General features: G+C 45.3%; 1 protein-coding gene across 2 annotated transcripts in view; it reads right to left on the bottom strand.

Annotated features, from left to right (window-relative positions):
- The window catches only part of EIF2B3 (eukaryotic translation initiation factor 2B subunit gamma), a 295364-nt gene extending 280317 nt beyond the window's left edge, over window positions 1-15047 (bottom strand). Inside the window, exons 1-2 of one of the 2 annotated variants that reach the window (XM_069232821.1) lie at window positions 14926-15047; window positions 5072-5228 (exon numbers count right to left, since the gene is read on the bottom strand). In XM_069232821.1, coding sequence (XP_069088922.1) covers window positions 5072-5219 — 148 coding nt within the window. In that variant the 5' untranslated portion in view covers window positions 5220-5228; window positions 14926-15047. Of the gene's footprint in view, window positions 1-5071; window positions 5229-14882 lie in introns of both variants that reach the window. The other variant, XM_069232822.1, reaches the window with a different exon arrangement.
- Window positions 15048-21019: the final 5972 nt, after the last annotated feature.

The following is a 21019-nucleotide window of genomic DNA, read 5'->3' as shown; positions in this document are numbered from 1 at the left end:
ACGAATCTCACACGGGGGAACACATTTATCATTCCTCAAAATGATACCATTTTCAATTGACAACTCATCTCCCACCTTGACACATGGCTGAACTTCAGGATTCACATTTCTTTCTTTAGGCCAGCCATTGATTATATGCTGCTTAACAATGGACAACACCTCATCACTGCTTTCAGCCTCCCTCCACACAGTCTCTGTGCACACCTTGGATTCATCAGCATCAATTGCAGCTATGAAACAATCTTCCACATCATCCTCCCAATCAAGTTTACTTTCTTCACTTATAGGTAGACAAGATAGAAAATCTGCTGTGAAATTATGTTTCCCCGGAATATACTTGACCTGAAAGTCATACTGCAACAAGTTTGTGGTGAGGCGTGCGATACGAGGGGTCGTATAGTTAATTTTATCCCCATTTAAGATGTAAACCAACGGTTTATGATCTGTTTGAATTACATATTTTCTGCCCCAAACATAACTCCTAAATTTCTCACTAGCCCAATAGCATGCTAGCAACTCTTTTTCAATCACTGAATAATTCAGTTCAGGATCACGTAAGACTCTAGAATCATAACTAATAACCTTCTCCTCTTCTCCTAGACCTTGCGACAACACAGCACCCAACCCATACCTACTAGCATCCACCGTAATGGTACACAGTTGGCTAGGGTCGTAAGGACACAGTGGTCTGGCATCCACCAACTCTCGCTTCATTCTTTCGAAAATGGTTTGACATTCACTGTCCCATTTAAACAGAACTTTGCTTTTGAGCATATTGGACAAAACTTTCATTTTGCTAGCATAGTTGGAAATTAACTTTGAGTAGTATTCACACATACCAACAAAAGATCGTAACTCATCTTTATCTTTAGGATTAGGGGAATCTACAATCGCCTTTACTAACCCCGGACGAGGTGTAATACCTTCCCCAGACACACAATGGCCCAAAAATTCTATTTAAAAAAAAATAAAATTCACATTTTTCCTTCTTTACACAGACACCAAAGGACTGAAAATGTTTAAATACTGATCTAATTTTTTCATTGTGATCTCCTAAACCCCTTGTGTGAATCAACACATCATCCTGAAAGATTAAAATACCTCGGATTTCCCCCAAAATTTTGTGCATGATACGTTGGAAAGCTGATGCAGCAGAAGCCAACCCAAAAGGCATCCTGCAAAACTGGAAAGTGCCAAAGGGTGAATTGAAAGCAGTGTAATGGCGCAAATCCTCTTCCAGTTCAACCTGGTGATATGCAGACGCCAGATCAATCTTTGAAAACCATACTGAACCCCTGAGCCCATCAAGTAGATCACTGATCTTGGGTAAAGGATACGAGTCTACCAATATTTCCTTATTTAGACTCCTGAGATCAACACATAAACCCAGGTCTCCATTGCGTTTACGGGCAACAACCAAAGGAGAAAGACACAAACTGGACTCAATTGGCTCAATTACACCATTCTGTTGAAGCTTGTTCAATTCAGATTTAAGATCTTCTCTCAAACTAAACGGTACTGACCTGACTTTATGTCTTACAGGAATGGCCCTATCCTTAACCTTTATTCTATGTTTGAATCCTGTAATCTTCCCCAAGCCCTGGGCAAAAATACCAGGAAACTCATCCTCAAACGGTGTCTTGGAATCTGCACTCTCCACCACCAAAACTTGCTCTTTAGTTCCAGGTTTCAGCACCATGCCAAATAGACCCTGATGATACCACCCCAAAATATTCAAACCCTTATATGCCACATAGATTTTACCAAAAATCTTCCGACCCTTGAACTCCAAACTGTCTTCTATGTACCCTTCTAACTCAATTTTCCTGCCTTCATACGAGACCGGAGACCTATCGGGAGGGAATAACTTTCTGTCACCCCAAGTATTATGGAACAGTTCTGATGAAATCATTGTAATGCGAGCACCAGAATCGACCAATAACCAAAGCATTTTATCCCCAACCCAAATATCCACCATGGGATCTATGCATTGGTTATGTTCCTTGACCCCTAATACTTTATCTGTGACCACAACAATCATGTCCTGGAAGGCTTTTACAAAAGATTCTTCTCTATTTTCTTCTCTATTTTCTTCCCCGTCCTCCACTATGCACGTGACATTAGCTTGCTTATTACTAGAGGATTGACAGACTCTAGCAAAGTGACCAGTTTTACCACATTTTCTACACGTAAGATTCTTTGCAGGACAAGGCTTGCCATCTTTAAAATGAGGCATGTTTCCACATCTAAAACAGATATTCGAAGATCTAAAAAAAGGATTGTCACTTTTCTTCATATCAGCATTCTTTGCTGCACCCCTTTTTGCAACAACACTGACATGAAGAGGATCCGAGTCCTTCACAGTAGAGCTGGAAGAAAGTTCCATCAACGAGATCTGGGCAAGCTCTACGCTTTTGGCTACTCTGATAGCTTCATCCAACGTTGGATTTCCCATGGTGAGTAATTTCTGCTGAATATGTTTATTTGAACAATGACCAATGAACTGGTCCCTTATAAGTTGATTTAGAAAATCCCGAAATTCACACTTGGAAGCCAGTTGTCTTAGAGCACTGACATATGAATCAACATCCTCGCTTTGACATTGCTGACGCTTGAAGAATTTGTGCCGCAAGACTACTAAAACATCAAATCTTGTGGACAACTTTTTGGTAGTCATCAAATATTCATCCAGTTCTTCTTCATCCAATTGCGGTAGCTCAGGTAAGTGTTTGAAAATCTCTCTCCCTTCATATCCCAATGAATGTAAAAGCAAACATTTCTTTCTTTCTGGGCGAAAACGAGTCTCTCCTATGGCACCCAGATAGGTTTCAAAGCCATCAAACCACTGTCTCCATGGAATAGGAGGAGCACCAGGAGTTTCCAAGAACGGTGGTGGGGGATTGACTGACTGCATCACTTAAGACCAGACGTGACGTACAAAGTCAATGTGCTGTACACAACGTAGCAACAAAATACAACTGGTGATGTATTTTAGTAAATATTCATGCAAGAAGTACTTCCAAGATGGCGTCTGAAAAGGCCATTTCAAGCTCAAGTAAGTATGCGTTCTATATCCCCAACATAACTTGCAGAATCACCAACCTCCTGAAGAACATGCCCAGTACACGCCTGTTTTCTTCTGAAAATAGCTGTGGAGGACGCTCCCCCCGAAGACAGTGAACAGGTATATGGTGTGAATCTCCTCACATTAACCTCGTGGTCCGAAACCAGCTCGTCGCCACAAAATTAATGTTCTATTTAACTCAGGAGACACCAAGGTGAGAGTTTTCTGTTTCTTTTATTTCAGTATCCAAAACGTATTACGAGCGCCGCAGTCGCGTCTGCCCGGCAGCTTCGCCTCCGTCTTACTGCAACCGTCGTGTGTGCATCGCGAGCCCCCCGCAGACGCGACCGAGGCAGCTCGGGTTCGGCACGCAGCAGCGCGCGCCGAACCTGGGCACAACAGAGTTCTCTCCCATGGCAAGCATTTAGCAGTTTTCATTGCCCATTACCACCTGGGTTTTCTTGGTGGTGACAGGCAGTTGAAAACTGACCTCTAATGCCGCCCATCTAAATTAGGTGGGCGGAATTACAGGCCTGCCTCCAACGGCCCTCACTCCAAAGTGCTGTTGAAGGGGTTTAATCACGAAACCAAGGTCCGCCTCCATCTAAATTGGGCAGGCAAACCACACTCTTGGGGGCAAGGATACGCTGTCACCCTTGCGTCGAAGCACTCTTACTGCCAACGATTAAATAAATGCCCTTAGTCTGTAATATACAGTTGGACCAACTGCAAATTAATGCAACATAGGTGAGTACTACTTGTTTTGTTGTCCTGTAATATAGACAGTTGTTTTTTGCCTTTATTAAAGCATTTTGCTTTTAATTCTCATCAATCTGGAAGTGGTGGTTGAGAAAGGCTTGGACTAACCGCTACAATTTGGGTTGGTCATTGTCTCTTGTGGCACAAACCAAACCTGGATCACGGAGTAGTTGAGAGGTACCCTGTCAAGTGATCATCCTAGTTTCTTAAACCAGGGCAGTGATCTGATAATGCTGTATGCCTTGATAAAATGTATTGCAAATTTGTCATACACAAGAAAGCCCATATATATACGTTCATCTTTGTGGGTGCTTGCCCAATTTGAATAATGATTTATTTCCTTTAATCAGATTTTGACATCCCACCAATTATATTGTCAGTTTGTAGTCACTTTATGTCCAGATTCATGAGGAGAAGTCTTAATGCTCTTTATTTGCATGGTAGAAATCAGAGGACAAACATGGCACCTGTGATGACACATGTGTGACCTTCTCTAACCTAGGTGGGGCTTCAAAAGAGCCTAGTCTCACCACAGGCAATGATTTATAAAGCTTTCCTGTGGAAATAAGCAGGGGTTGGAAGAGCTCATTTTTCCATGGCAGAGGGTGATTGCCTGATTTGTGGAGAGAAAACTGAAGTCTTCTAGGATGTATTTGACAAGGTCATTCCAAATGTTCACAATGATGGAGCCCAGCATGACTTAATATTGCTGCTTTTCCACTGCCCCATGAAGACTGATTTAAAGGCTGGAGTGCTGTAAAGGTTGATTACAGGCATAGTTTCAGGGTAGTACCAACACGAGTATTTAATTGACTTGTGGTTGCCAGCCCACTAGATCCTTCAGTTAAGACATATTTAGTTTATAGTTGCTAACTCATTCATTGTAGATGGTCATTTTTTCGTGGTCATACCATACAATTTATTCTGTAGCATGTAGTTGATTACACAATCAATTCAGTGCCTGTAAATTCCGTATTTTGCAGACAGTGATTTTGACAGGCTCTGAACTTCACCAGCTCATGTCTGTCTCCCAGATTTCCACTGTCGTACCAGGTCAAACTTTTGAGGTGTACCACCAGTCTCTGTGTGAACAGACCAGAATACTCTGCTTCCTTCACTCACTCGCCCACCGCAGCTCATTCACTACTCAGCCAGCAAAGTGCACTCATTATTACTTGTCTAACTTTCAGTGCTTCGAGAATACCACAGATCATATACATCTGGCCACCACATCAGTAAATGTCTCACCTTCAAACCCGACTCTCTCCAGCATGTTGATGGGGTACCAGATTAGCGGTTTGCTGCCCACCAGAAGAAGTGCTTTTGGGATGCTGGAGGTGAGGTCCATCATTCGAGAGCCCCCTCCCACGGCCATGATCACTGCCTGCAGTTCCATTATTCAAGCCTGCAAAATTAAGCAAATGGGCCCCCGAAACAGATGAGAATCACTTACTTTGTGTAAGGACAGAAAATGAACATCTGCATCAATATGAAATGGGGAATACAATTGGAACCATAAGGAGACACATTTCAGGAGAGTGCAACACAAAGTGAACACAATAATACAAGTTAAAGCTTGGCAAGCTCAATTTTTCTCTTATACTCACTTTTCCAATATGGAATTGGCAGGTTTGGGTAGGAGAAAAGATCAGCGTGGGCACTTCAGTGCTAGTGAGGAAAGTGTACAGAGTGGCAGCCCAGATATTGAGCATACGGTTTAACTACAAGAATAGTTCAAGTGACCGTCTTTTCTTTACCAGACCTCTGACGTCTTTGCCATTTACTTTGTTTCATTGCACAACAATGAACTTGACAGAGCTGAGAGGCATGCAAATAACAATCAATAATAGTGCAACCAGAATGAAAAGTGCAGAAGAATAATGTCTATGCTAGGCTTCAAGAACAGTAAATAGGTTTAAAAAATAGATCATATAAAAAAAATGTGCAACAAAGAAAGACAGACGATGAAGGCAATGGAATCCTTCAGGAGTACTGAGGTTTAAGATGAGGACACACCAGAGAGTGGAAGTTGGCAATTCAGACGGGGTTACGATGTTCTGCTAGGACTAATCTGAGAACAGAGGTAAAGGGGACAAAAAGGAAACGTAATAATCTATGGGAATTCCATGAATGTGGGAAAAGCATCAAGGAAAGTTCAAATGAGTCATATCTCAGAGTAAGTGAGAAGCTACTTATATCCCTAAAGGATAAGGGTGGGTTTGCTTGCCCTAACATTCTACACTACTAATGGGCAGCGCACTTGTGTGTTATTGTTGAGTGGGCTGTTCTCCGAAAAGCACTGGATCCCAGTAGAATGGTCCCCGACCGCAGACTCCTTGCGGGCAAGCACCATGGCTGCTCAGAGAACACGAGTCGCACAACATGTATTTTTCGCACATTACGAAAACAGCACTCAGAATTCGGACAAGATAGTGGTGTCCACGTATCTAACCATGCTCCCTTCTCGATATCCCCCCAGGCTCCATGCACCATAACCCGCAATTCAGCACCATGCCCATGCAGTACATCAGATGGAGTGACAAAGAACGCTTACTTTTGAAAGACATTTTTAAGGGAGAGATAATAAAATCTTTTTCAAACTGAAAGAAAGATTTTGGGATAACTGAGAAGGGCCGCCTCACCTATGCACAGGTTCGACATTTGGTATTGCACCTTTACAAAGTGGCGGCAGCGACAAGGCAACTTAGAGCACTTGAGAAGTATTTGTTCTCTTTCGATACCACCAGAGGCTGGCTTCGACCCTGCATAAATCAGGGAATAATGGTATGCCCAGGCTTGAGAAAAGGTGACACCAAACACTACGGGAACAAGAACTTGACACAGAATATGAACAGAAGGAGTGGGATGGAAGCATCGGCCTCTAACATGGGGAATGTGTTTTACCTGCCTCATAGAGAAACAGAATATAAGGTTCGCATGAGATGGAAACAGAGGGAGCCGCGCCAGGCTCCTTGTGGATGGTTGAGATGTGGCAAACAAAGATCCTGGAAAAATTAACGCATGATGTGCAGCAATCTCGGATTCTTCAATACGTTACGTTGCTACCTCTGTTGTGAGACTCAGCTGAAAATGCATGCCCTGGGTATCTTTGAAGTATGACTCTTTGCACCTTCTGATGGTCTCTACTTTAGACAATGGGCCTAGTGCAAAATGTTGAGAAGTGGTAGTACTGACATAGTAGGTGGCTAGTATGGCGGTAGTTAAAGGTGTGGGATAGGAGGTTTCCTTTGGACCAGTGTTTGGAAAGCTTAAACGGATTTCTCAAACACTGCTGTTGGTGCCAAGTAGAAACGTATTCCAAAAATTTAAAGTACTAGAACTGCTACCAGTAGCTCAAGAGCTACTCAGTTAAGAAACCTGGCAGACCTAAGACTTTATGGAGACTCTATGGGGATTATTAGTCCAGTGAAAACGACTTATCTGTGTAGTGTTCAATCTGAGGAGGTAAATTGCGGACAGTGGTGTTATGATGTGTTGACTTTTTGTTCAGCAATAAAATCAATAAAGCTGTTTTATAAAAAAAAAGAAATCTGGCCAAGCATGTGTTGCAAAGACACTTAAAGCAATTGTTACCTGCCAACTTTTAACACACCTGGAATCAAATGGTGTTTCAGTCAGGAGTCAGATTCTATGTCAGGACCGGAAGCTTCGGATTATGCTTCCCTTTCTTTACTGTCTATGAAACAGCAGCCAATAAACTTACAGAAAAAACGACATTTCCCAAGAACATCAGTAGTCCAACCTGACCAATCCCAGGCTTGCTCCCCCTATAAGAGTCACCATAACAAAAGTCCTTCCTCTTTCTTTGCTGCTGGGTAGCCGAAGATAAGTAATTTTCTCACCTTGTATATGGATTTGTATAAATCGTGTTGTTTATGCTATTTTGGAGCAGGAGCGGGGCTGAGCGGCGCTTGGTTGAGTGCTGTAAAATTCCTGGTATATGCTTTGCGCTCCCTGCCCTGATTCTTCGCCCACGCGATCGGAGGGTGTGACTCTCTCCCTGATAACGCGAGGCGAGTCAGAAGAGTCCAGCTAGTGCAGCAGGGTTTTTTTTGCTTTCCCTTTCAGGTTGCGCGCGGTGAACCTGTTTTTTGTGACTCTGCATTTCGGGTCTCCGAGTGCTGCTAAGAGAGCTAGTCCGCTCTCTATTTCTGATTTTTTTCCTCACGCATGCGCGCGTGGTGATAATTCCGATCCTTTGAATCGGATTTCGTTGCGCGCCCTACGCTATGGAAAACACATCATTTAAGCCCTTGGAACGCCCAATGGGGTGCAAAAATGTTAAAAGGTTTCCCTTAGGAGGTTATACAGGTGCGCCCTCCACATTTATATTGGGCCTATTTTGTGAGACAGTGTCTCTATTCGTTTTGGGGCATATTCCTGCCATTTTTTGACCTGTTGTTTTTTTTTTCTTCCCCCCCTTGAACTCCTTCTGACCTCCTACTATGGCTTATTTTGCAGAAGAGGATGACTATTATCAGGAAGAGGTGGAAGGACCCTTCCAAGATCAGATGGAGGAAAGACTGGTGCAAGCCTTGGGCCACCATGTGCAAGACTCCATTAAGCAAGCTTTGATTAAAGCCTTAAAACCTTTAAGAGTGAATTGATGGGACCCCCACCCTCTGGGTCAAGGGTTAAAGAACCTCAAGTTGATGAGGGAAATTTGAATGCTAGAGCATCCTTGGGCTCTTTATCTTCATCAGAGATTCTTTCGCAAATGGCAACTGCGGTCCTTAAAGATCATGAATATGGTCCTGGTCTGACGAATGTTCCTGATGTTTTCCACCTCCACCAGGTTCTCGGAAGGAGCTGTCTGAATCCTCTGGCTCTCATTCTGATTCTGAATTCTCTGAATCTAAGCAAACGGGTAAACGTAAGTGTAAATCTTGTCATGTCCCAGAAGAGGAAGTGACGCAGAGAAATTTACTTTTTGACCCTGAAAACCTTATTCATCCTAGATCCACGGAATGGGTCCCGTGTGTGGAAGTGGCTCACTATGTGCAGGACAGATTGCGCATGAGTTTTGACAAGGACGTTCACAGTACATTGCGCTCGGAGTGTCCTCGGCCCTCGTTACTTGGGAAAGTAGCAGAAACTCCTGAACTGAATCTCAGTGTGGCTACATTCCTCAAGAAATTTACAAAAGATCCCAAGAAGGGACTGGAACGTGCCTGGAAAGGTTGTCAGGACAAGATGTTGGATCTTTCAGGCCCTCTAACCAAGATTCTGGAATTAACGGTCAAAGCTAAAGAGTCCGGTACGCCCTTAGACCCGGAGGCTGTTCTCGAATGGGCTCAAAGAGCCATCTGTCTTCTAGGAAATGCCAATTGTGCTATGTCCACAGAACGACGAAAGCGGTTTCTGATGGGCATTGATCCCAAATTAGCAGAGCTTGCTCCTACAGAACCTGGGTCTCTTGCTAATGGCTCCTCTTTGGAGACAGGTTCGTGAAGGACCTGGGTAAGTATGTCTCTGCCTTTTCAGCTCTTGACAAGGCCCAGACCTCAATGAAACAAATGTTCAGTGGGGGCCTTTTTACCAGGGCCGGACGCTAACGGGGTCGAGCGTCAGGCCGAGGTTTTCACCAGACCTACCCCAACTACGCCCCGAGTGGTCGAGGCTACTACCAAGCCTCCTCAGGATTCTACCCATCCGGGGCCAGAAGAGGCCGAGGTCACGGTTATAGATGAAAAGGAACCAAACGCAGTACAGACCCTTCCGGTTCAGGTGAGGATTATTCCTTTTACAGAGGTAACCCTTGGCGGGAGGTTGGAGAGTCATGTTCAAAACTGGGAGCACATCACACAAGAGCCTTGGGTCCTACAGACAGTGCGGGGTTACAGACTAGAGTTTTACTCCACCCCGTTTCAGAATCATCCTCCTCTTCCTTTCCTTTTTTCCGCATCAAGAGAGTATTTTCATAGACACGGAAGTCAGAGAACTTCTTCGCAAGCAAGCGATAGTCCGCTCAACTCCACATCCAAACGGTTTTGCAAGCACGGTTTTCTTGGTGCAAAAGGAAGGAGGTTTTCGCCTGGTACTAAATGTAAAAGATTTCAATTCTTGGATAGTTTATTGTCATTTCAAGATGGAGGGTATCCATTTATTGCAAGATCTTCTGCAAGAAAGGGATTGGTTAGTGCGTCTAGAACTCAAAGGCGCATATCTAACAGTACCAATTTTTTGTCCACACTGCCGTTTTCTTCAATTTCTCTGGAGACACCAATGGTACGAGTTCAAAGTTCTCCCCTTTGGCCTGTCCTCAGCCCCTTGGTGTTTCACCAAGCTGTTACAACCTGTAGCGCAGTTCCTTCGAGAAAGAGGCATTCGCCTTATCATTTATCTCGACGACATGTTAATCATAGCCCAGACCAAGAGCTTAGCTTTCACTCATCTGACCCGTGCGATTCAAACCCTTCAAGATCTGGGTTTCTTGATCAACAGCTAAAAGTCAGTAACATCCCCTTCACAATGTACAGAATTCTTAGGCTTTCAAGTGGATTCTGTGCAGGCCCAACTCAGGTTACCGCTGTCAAAACGGTCCTCGATCAAGAAAGAGTTACGGAAAGCCCTTGCCTCTCCGACTATATCATCACGGATCTTAGTCTGGCTGTTGGGGCTCCTTGCTTCGTCAATTCAGGTGATCTTTCCGGGGCTGTTACATTATCGAGACCTCTAATGCCTGAAGATCATGCATCTCTGCAAAGGCCTAGCTTATACAGAGCAGATTCTGTTATCGGAAGAGGCCAAGATGGAGATTGCATGGTGGCTGGATCACATGGAAGCATGGAACGGCAGAGCCATTTTTGCATCCTCGCCGGAGGTGGTGATAGAATCAGATGCCAGTCAGTGGGGTTGGGGAGATCGTTGTGGCTCTGTGGAGACGGGAGGACGGTGGTCCCCGGAGGAACTGAATCTTCACATCAATTGTTTGGAGTTGCTAACAGGAGCCTTTGCAATTCACTCACTTTCCCCAGTCAAGGCCAGTTGTTGCATTCTGTTAAGGATGGAAAACATTTTGGCAGAGAGATATATATATATAAACCGACTGGGGGGAACCAGATCTCACATCCTGGCGGAGATTGCCAAAGAACTGTGGCATTATTGTCTGCAGAACCAAATTCATGGGATAGCAAAATTCATTCTGGGCCACTCCAATGTGGTGGCAGATTGGAATTCTTGCTTTCTGAGAGACAGCAGCGATTGGAAGCTCCAACAATTGATTTTTTAAATACTCACGGAGCGATGGGGTTCATGCTCGATAGACCTGTTTGGATCCTGGCTCAATTCCCAACTTCCTTGGTTTTTCAGTTGAAGGCCGGATCCTTTAGCAATGGCATCAGATACTTTCCTTCAGGACTGGCCCCATGGTCTTCTGTATGCCTTTCCCCCTTTTTCAATGATTCAGAGGGCCCTCGCACAAGTCAAGCGACAGTTGGTCGAGATCATTCTAGTGACCCCTCTTGAAGGCGCAGGCTTGGTTTCCATCTGCGATGGCCCTATCCTGTGCCCCTCCAGTTCTAATTCCATTATTTCTGTTGACGCTCCTGGACCCATTGAGTCTTCCTCATCCCCTGATAATTCAGGGCCAGTTAAATCTGATGGCATGGAGACTTTCAGGAGACGTTGGAAAATGCCAGGAGTTTCAGGAGAAGCTATGTTCTTCCTTTCCAAATCCTGGGCTCCCTCCACCCATAAACGTTATGAAGCCTCTTGGAGGAGATGGGTGGGTTGGTGCAGTGAACGGAGTATTGATCCCTTGGGGACCCAAATTTCCATGATTGCCAATTTTCTTTTGGAATTGGCAACTCAGGGTCTTGCCTATATAACCATTAACAATTTCAGATCAGCAATTTCTGCAGGTCATCCGCACATAGACGGTAAACCTGTTTGTGAACACCCTTTGATATCTAAAATTCTTCGTGGTATTCGGATAGTTAAACCTCCTCAAGCATGATATTCAGTTCTTTGGGATGTGGATGTCGTCCTGCGTTTTATCAGATTCTGGCCGTGTAATGAAGATATGTCGCGTAAGCAATTGTCTGCCAAGCTTACAGTCCTACTATGTCTTATTTCATGTAGACGTGTATCAGACGTGAAAGCTCTGGATCTGACAGGTAGATTATTTACTCCTTCAGGGGTTTCCTTCGTGATTTAAAGAAGTACAAAGACAACATCTATATGTATTTCTTATCTGGCTTTTCCCCACAACCAGAAATTGTGTGTTGTACAATGTTTGAAGGCTTATGAGAGTTGTACGCGAGAGTTTCGTAGAGATGTAGGTGGTCAACTGTTGATTGCTTTGCAAAAACCTCATGTTCCAGTATCATCAGCTACTTTAGCTAGATGGGTTAAATGGCTTTTGGGGGAAGCTGGTATAGACATTTCTGTGTTTGGTGCTCATTCAGTTCGTGGAGCTTGGATCTAAATCTTTTGGTACTGGGTCTAGATTAGAGGACATCATGGCAGCAGCAGATTGGTAGTTAGGTAATACGTTTAACGTGTTTTATCATAAACCTATTGTTGATATAGCATCGACAGTGGTGGATGGGCTTTGAACTATCATAATCCGAAGCCTCCGGTCCTGACATAGAATATAACATTACTAGCTATCGCGTCAAGAATTTTCAATTCTATTAAGGACACGGAGGCGAGGATTATCCCACCCTTTATGTTGGTATTGATGGTTTTTATGGTATATCAATGTTGCAAAACTTGTATTTTATAATGAATATATGTATGTAACTTTCAGGTTTTACCCCCTTATGGTTTATTCATTTCAAGACAATATTATTAGTACATTTCTTTTATCCATAGGTTCTACTAATAAAGGCGACTGATAGACCAGTTTCATGATGAGTCAGGACCACGCCGCTGTTGGCATTCTATAGACAGCTCATTTTGCTGCACGTTGCTGGATGTTGAGGAGAACACTTCGATTTGGTGCAAAGAAAGAGGAAGGACTTTTGTGATGGGGACTCTTATAGGGGGAGCAAACCTGGGATTGGTCAGGTTGGACTACTGGTGTTCTTTGGAAATGTAGTTTTTTCTATAAGTTTATTGGCTGCTGTTTCATAGACAGTAAAGAAAGGAAAGCATAATCCTTGCCTCCGTGTCCTTAATAGAATTGAAAATTCTTGATGCGATAGCTAGAGAATGTTATACTCCTCCTGTGTATAGAATCAACACTAATAAATGTCAAGGAAGAGGTGCTCAACACCTAGGACCACATATTGCCCTCAGACCTCTCTGCTGCTTTTCACACTATCAGGTGCTCCTAGACAGTCTGGCACACTGAGCCAGGATCAGCAGAACAGAAATGTATTTATTTACCTCCTTAATACATAACTATAATTACTGTTGTCAATGCAAATTAAATTTTTACAAGGATTCAATAACTACCATCCTGCATGCCCATGAGAACAGCTATATATGTACATGAACGAAACCAAGCCCCATCGTAACTAAAATATATCCTGTGTAACCTTCCAAACTATCAAAATGCCCATCACACGTTTACCACTGAATGCAGAAATATTACCTACACTTGGTCAGAAAACAGAAAAACTGCTTCTGGTGCCTTTCATCCCAGTCTCCCTGCCTAAATCGTGGCTTGAGGGACTTGGTCCCTTGATACACCCTGTGGAAAAAGCTACAAACTTTGAGGGATGTTCAACAATGAACTTTCATTCACAGCACAAATTTAAATATCTTTTTACCATCCACTTCACCAGCTCTCTTATAAAATTGCCATGATTGTCACAGTAGTTCTCTCCAGCCTTAATTATTCCAGGCCTCTACAGCTGCCTCATTAATAAATCACCCTCTAAAGCCAGACTGCAGAACCATGCTGCTCGTTTTGTTTGGTTTGAAAGGTCACAATCCCATCACACCTTCCCTGAAGTGCCTCCATTGGGTTCCAGTAAAGAACAAACTTCAAATCACTCAGTATCATTCACAAAGTACTGTTAGGCAGATCACCATGCAATCTTGTAAGAGGTTTGTCCCTTACCTTCCAACCGGATGATCGACGTCTGCAGTGCTATTCAAAATCTACTTACCATATGGATGACTTGTAGATATGACACTGGAAGAAATACTCTTCGGCCCATATTTATGAAAAAGAGGCAACCAGGCGTTACAAATAACACCAGAAATGGCACATTGAAATCTGTTAAATTTCACTGTGCCATTTTTGCGGGCCTCCTAGCACCGGAATGTCCCCTTCCATACATTATGCCTGGCACAGGCATAATGTGGCACAAGGGGTTACAAAGTGGTGTAATGCATGCATAGCAGGCACTTTGTAAATATGGCGCAGGGAAAAGGCCCTCGTTAGCAACGACTTAGTGTCAAAAGAATGACGTTACGACAGCACAAGGGTCTCTTAAATATGCGATGGTTATGTCCTTGAATCTATCTACCACTGTATCTCCAGTTGGAAAGAGACTGTCTCTAACTCAAGGGTGGCAAAAGCCTACTTCTTAGAGAAGGCTAATTCGTAGCTCCCATCCCTCGCTGGTGCAAGACTACCTTTTTCTACCCAGGTCTAGCCTTAGGACACCCGGCTAGCAGCAGAATGTTGCTGGTTGTTACAGATAACACAAGCACCGAACATGCGCCTCTGGTGACGGAGCACGTGGGTACACAACACATGCCAAGATGAAGTAGCACCATCACCACTACATGAATGAATATGACATTACAATAGTTCTCACACTGTAGGGCGTGAAAGAAGCTCTGATAGACTACAATGCACAACTTGTTCCAACACTACACCGCAAGGGAACGGTTCGACAAGCAGACTACAGAAGAGCCCGTCACTACGCTGCGGGAGAAGTCCTTAGTAATAAATTTACAGGACAGATCCAAGTCCATACTGCAAAGGGGCAAGTCAAATTACACTGAAGGCGAAATACAAAGGGGGGCGAGAGCGGTGGCAAACCTGCATTGCAGGAGAGCAGGTGTCACAGACCGCATCATAAGGGCATGTGACAGATAGCAAGGAGGCAGGAGAAAAAGAAAACTATGATACTACCAGAGGCATAGAGTGCCGTGGTGGCGGCGGTGCTGACACTCACACTGTCAGGAGTCCTCAGACCATCAGAAACAGCTCGAGCAGCACCACAGCCCCAGCCTCAGTTGCTGTGCAGCACCAGCATCATGGAAAGGATGCTGCTGCCGGGTCAGCGCTCCGCATGCGTGCAAAAGCGGCGGCCATGATGAAACCGACTGTTTCAGTTTGGAATACGGGAGTCTTTACTGTCACTGTGGGAAATATAAATTATATACACTAGAGAGCTACCTGACAACGATTTCACACGTTTTGATAGATTAAGGTTAAGAGTTGCCCTAATATTTCCTAATTGCATTTAAGGTACAAACTGCATTTCATATTTCAGTCTATTCGTTTATTTATTTATGTTTTAGTCAGTTGTCTGATATATTTCTCCAACTTTTATATATTTTGAATCAGCCGTCGATTGTGCATTATTTGAAAACGACGCCTCACCAGTTTAAGAGGGCCGCCAAGTTTTAACACTGGCGAGTACAGTTTCCAAAGTCGCGTGTTTTCCTGTCCGTCTTCTGTGTCGTGAACATTTCCTAATGTCTAAAGCGAGTTCGAAGCTCTTTACCTGAGCAGACAGAACCTCGGGGGTTACCTTCCGACGCCCCGGGGGTACCGATGTTTGAATGAGTTTTCTATGTTTATTTGTAAAGCAAATTCTCTGTAAGCGACGATCACCGGCGCCAGACAGAACCCAGCTTCGGACCACCACAACTCTGAGAATTCTTAATTTTAGCGGAAATCTACATCTTTTTCCTACTGTCCGGCCGTCCCCTTATCTGCCCAACTTCATTTTTGAGAACGTGTATGCCCTCCTATCTTAACAAGTTTAAATATTCCGTACCCCACCCTGGTTTTGTATCCCATTCCCCATTTTGTCTATCTTCGAGAGTCGTCCGAGCGCTAGGGTTTTACATTTTCACAAACGAAAATGTGTTTTCTCCATACTTATTTGAATTGTGTATTTTCACACACACAGGATAAACATTGATTCAGGTTACTAGATTTTAAGAATATATCTCGATCACACACACTGTGTGACAGAGACTTCAAACACTGAAAATCTGAAACCGGTTTTAATACTGTTCTTTTGAACTCTTAATTTACAAGGCTACATTTATGTTTCATCAGCTATATCATGACCACTATCCTGACTCACCATTGCCTCCTCCTTCCAACTCCGTCTCCCCTCTGCTGGGAGAATGTAGCTGACCTCTGTCTAGGCTACTTGAAAGAACAAGATACATTCTTAAGTTGCTTCTGATTTTAGAGGGGCTTGTGAAAATGAGAGTGTACATTTCAGTTTTGCTTTGCGGGACGTCTTGACTTTTGTTCCAAAGTGGGGCATTATTTAAAATTGTTGAGAGCCTCAGGGCTGGCTGGGACCATGTTCATCATGTGAGAGAAATAGCTCAGTGAGTTGAACTTTTGTGACTTTGTCACAAGTCGGAATACTGACATGTAGGATGACTGAGAAATTTCCTAGCTATCGAGAAGGAAATTTTCAATTCTATTAAGGACACGGAGGCGAGGATTATGCATATCTTTCCTCACTCTTTATTAAACAGCCAGTTCAAAGTTCAACATAAACTCAAACTACAACTCCCATGAAGCCATCTCCATGGTAACCAACGTCCAATCATTCCTTCTCCAGCAGTCCATATATATCCTGTGATAGCACCGTCCTTCCTCCATTTCACTGCGACTGGAAGTTAAGGCATCCTCAAGTTGTCACTGCACCCGTTCCTAAGAAAACAATGCAATATGATCCGAAAAAGTTGGACATGTCCACCTAAAAAGGCATGATCCGTTTACATAGCTACACAATGTATTGCACTATTCCCATACAAGAATAAATAAACAAATAAAGCCCCCCATCAAGCATTAGACAATCCAAGCCAAAGGCTCAACATATGACCATTGTAAACGCAAATACCACCACCAAATGAGGCTGTGTCGGAACACCTCTTGAGCGGGAGACACATCCCTTGTGTCGGGTGGAATAATCCTCGCCTCTGTGTCCTTAATGGAATTGAAAATTTCCTTCTCAATAGCTAGGCAATTTCTCATTCTATGTCAGGACCGGAGGCAAGGATTATGCATGTTTAAAGCTTACTTACCACCAAAGAGGCCGCTTCGTGAATAGGTTTAAAGTAAAACTTTTTGAAGGTAGACTCTGACGACCAATCAGCGGCATTCATGATATCTTCCAACCTACCACCTACCTGGATGGCCTTGGAAGCCATGACACCCCGACTGGAGTGTGCCCCAAAAACCTTTATATTGATACTCGCTTCCATCAGAAGCCACCTAGCAATCGAAGGGAATTAAACTGCTCCAAAGGGTTTCTTTAACCAGATCAACAATTGCCTCTCCCCAGGTGGTCGGAGTTCAGCCGTCATTTCCTAGTATGCCTTTAGACATCTGACCACACATAACTTGGGCGCATGTTGGAAAGCTGGATAGGTTACCGACCTGGTATTACATTTAGTTCGTCTGGAAACCGTGAAGGTTACCCCCTCATGAGAGAAAACCCGTGCCGAAACATCAAGGGCTCTCGCGTCCGAAACCCTCTTGCACGAAATGGGGCACCATAACATGGCCAGTTTTGCTGACAACTCTTTTCGGGAGAGGTACTGATTGTCCTGCCAGGAGGACAAAATATGTAGAACCTGATTGACGTCCCACAATTCCGAATACCTGGGTTCCTGGGGTTTGGATATCCTGATACCTTTAAGCAATTTGCATACCCATTGGTGTTCTCCCACTGGATTGTTGTTCAACAGAGGATGGCCTGCCGACATTGCCGATCTAAAGGAGTTGATCAAACAATAAGACAAGGCAGCCTCCGCTATCTCCGCCAAAATATTTATGATGTCTGTAACCTGGGCCCCCATGGGATCGATGTGCCTTTCCACACACCAACGCGCCCAGCGGTTCCAGGCGGACCTATAGCGCTTGCATGTGCCCGGCGTCCAGGCTTGTCTGATGAAGTTTTCAGCTTCCTTTGAAAGTCTGCTGTCTTCCCAGCGATTCCGGAAATCCTCCAAGCCATCAGTTTGAGGTAGCCTTGAAGGACCAGGGAACGGTAATACCCCGTAAGGTCCAAGAGTATTTCCGGGAAGTCTGGAAGGAGTATTGGAAAGTCGTAAGAGAGCTCCAACAGGGTTGGGAATCACACCTATGACCTCCACAGTGGGGTTATCAACACCACTGTAGCCCCCTGGCGACGCACTTGGGCTGACACTCTCAGAATCAGCAAGAAGGGGGGGAAAAGCGTAACCCTGCTCTTTCCCCCAAACTTGCAAAAACGCCTCCACTGCTGCCGCTCCCGGATCTGGGCGCCAGCTGAAGTACCTCAGTAAGTGGGCGTTCCACCTGGACGCAAAGAGATCTACTGAACATGGACCCCAGCGTTCCATGAGTGCCAAAAATACACCCTTGTCCATCTGCCAATCCCTGGTATCCTCCAGAAATCTGGAGTTCCAATCCGCCAGTGCATTCTGAGAGCCCGGGAGGTACTCCGCCGTCACAGATATCTGGAGCTGAAGGCAAAAATGCCAAAAGTCCTTCGCCAATTCCGCTAGGGCTCTCGAACGAGTGCCCCCTAGGCGATTTATGTATTGTACAGGGGACACGTTGTCCATCATCAGAAGGACACAGCAAGAGACCTTGTCTTGTGTCAGAGACAGGACCGCAAACTATCCCGCCAAGAGCTCCAGACAATTGATGTGCAGATTGAGTTCTTGTGGAATTCAATGTCCACCGAACGAGACGTCCCCACACCGGGCTCCCCATCCCTGATGGCTGCATCCAATTCTGTTATCAGGTCCGGCGAGGAGCCAAATATCGCCCTGTCGTTCCAAGCCTCCATGTGGTCCACCATTGGAGCTCCGTTCTCACCTCCTGGGGAAGAGATATCAACTCAGAGTAAGTCACTCCATGTTGGAGGTGATGAGCCGTCAGGCGTTGAAGAGCCCTGTAGTGAAGAGGGCCTGGGGAAATAGCCTGAATTGAGGATGGGAGAAGTCCCACCACTCTGGCCAACTGTCTGAGGGAGATTCTGTCGCGCCATATGACCTACGTCAATCCCTTCCGGATCTTGGAAATTTTAGAGATCGGAAGTCTGAGAGGGGCTTTTGTGGAGTCTATGAGGATGGCCAGAAAGGTCATAGACTGCGAGGGATGGAAGTCCGATTTTTGTTGGTTTATTACGAACCCCAAGCCCTGGAGGAGCACAATAGTCATGGTCCCATTGGACAGAAGCTGTGCATGGGATTGATCCATCAGAAGGATATCGTCGAGATAAATGATCAGACAAATCCCCCGAGACCAGAGGTACTCCACCACTGGTTTGAGTAGTTTCGTGAAGCACCACGGTGCCGAAGACAGGCCGAAGGGAAGGGACGTGAATTTGAACACCTCCTCCCTCCAAAGAATTTGCAGAAACCTGCGATGCGGAGGGAAAATCGGGACCGTCAGGTAAGCATCCTTGAGGTCCAGACGAATCATCCAATCCCCCTGTAAGAGGAGGTCTCTGAGCATGTGGATGACATTTTGAAGTGTCTGTATACCACCCATTTGTTGAAAGCCTTGAGGTTGATCACCAGGCGGAAGCCTTTGTCCTTTTTCTCCACCAGGAAGATATTGCTCACAAAACCCCTGGGATGGAGGATGGACCTGCGGAAGGCGTCCTTTCGCAGGAGATCCTGAACCTCCAAATCTGTCAGTGCCGAATCCGCGTCCAAAAATACCAAAGGTCTTGGAAGACCGTCTTGGATCGGTGTTCCCCAGAATTCTATGTGAAAACCTGTTACTGTCTGTAAAACCCAGGCACCTGAGGTTAACTGTGCCCACGCGTGCGCGAACAAACGCAGTCTCCCTCCTAGGATTTGAGGGGAAGAAAGGGTAATTCTTACTGTTAGGGCCTCCTGGAGCATTCGCTCCCTCACGGGCGCCTCTGCCTGTTCTGTTTTTCCCTCTACCCCAGTTGGGGAAGAAGGCACCTTGGCGGCCGTCTCGCCATCCATTGTTCCTGTTGGCGTAGGTACTGGGGCCTTGTTGATAGAGGCGGCCGGAGGAGCAACCCCTGCCTCTTCCGGCCCCACCAAAAACCTTCCCTGGAAAAATTATTTTAATGGAGGTCTGTGCCTTATCAAGCGCCGAAAAAGTGGCCACAAACTTGCCCAGCTCTTTAATGAACGGGTCGCCAAACAGGTTGCCCTGGGCGACTGCCCCTGCTTCCGAACCAGAGAGTTCCCCCAGTTTGGGATCTATCTTAATGAGAAGAGAACGGCGCCTCTCTGCCAAGATAGCGCATTTGGCGTTGCCCAGGAGGCAAACCGCCCTCTGGGCCCACCGCGCCACGATGTCTGTCGGCAAGGGGGTATCTATGCCTTTCATGCTCGGCCAATTGAATAATCTGAGTTAGGGGTCCTAACACATCTAACAATTTGTCCTGGCATGCCCTCCAGGACCGGTCGATGCCCTTTTTCAGATCTTTCGTGTACTTCGCGAAGAAGATACACATCTTCGGATCTAACTCCGGAGTTTCCGCTACTTTGCCTGGTAGTGTAGGGCGAGGGCATTCGGCTTTCAGGCGGGCCTGAACCTCCTTATCAAGAGGTTGCCGTATCTTGCTGGCAACATACTCAGCAACCCTCTGTTCCGGTCGCCATCCTGAGGATCCTGGATGGTAGATACCCTCGGGATCAAACATATCCGAACTGAGTCCTCCGGCTCCTGCGGGTCTGGCGTGGTGGGAACTGGACGCCATGGTCGATCGGACTCCTGCTCCTCGCTGGAGGAGGAATCCCCGTCTGTGTCCCCCTCAACCCGCTTGAGTGAGCCTACATCCGGGCCCAATATGTGGTGAACCTCTTCACCAGTCTCTCTGGACTAAAGTCCCTCCCAGAAGGGTGGTCGCGTGAGCGCGCGCGCACTCTTATGGAAGGCTTCGGTAAGATGCTCAAAACCCTCCAGGTGCCCTATGTCGTGTTTGCGCAATTTCTTGGAAGCCGTGACGTTCGCTGATGTTTTTGAGACCGCTTTCATCCCCCCAAACATGCCTTCCTTTCCCCTTAGAAACTTGTTCTGATAATTTTGCC

The sequence above is a fragment of the Pleurodeles waltl genome, chromosome 4_2 (genome assembly GCF_031143425.1).
Source record: "Pleurodeles waltl isolate 20211129_DDA chromosome 4_2, aPleWal1.hap1.20221129, whole genome shotgun sequence".
Classification (NCBI taxonomy): domain Eukaryota; kingdom Metazoa; phylum Chordata; class Amphibia; order Caudata; family Salamandridae; genus Pleurodeles; species Pleurodeles waltl.
Note: the sequence above shows the minus strand (reverse complement) of the source record. Positions and strands in the feature narration are given on the sequence as shown.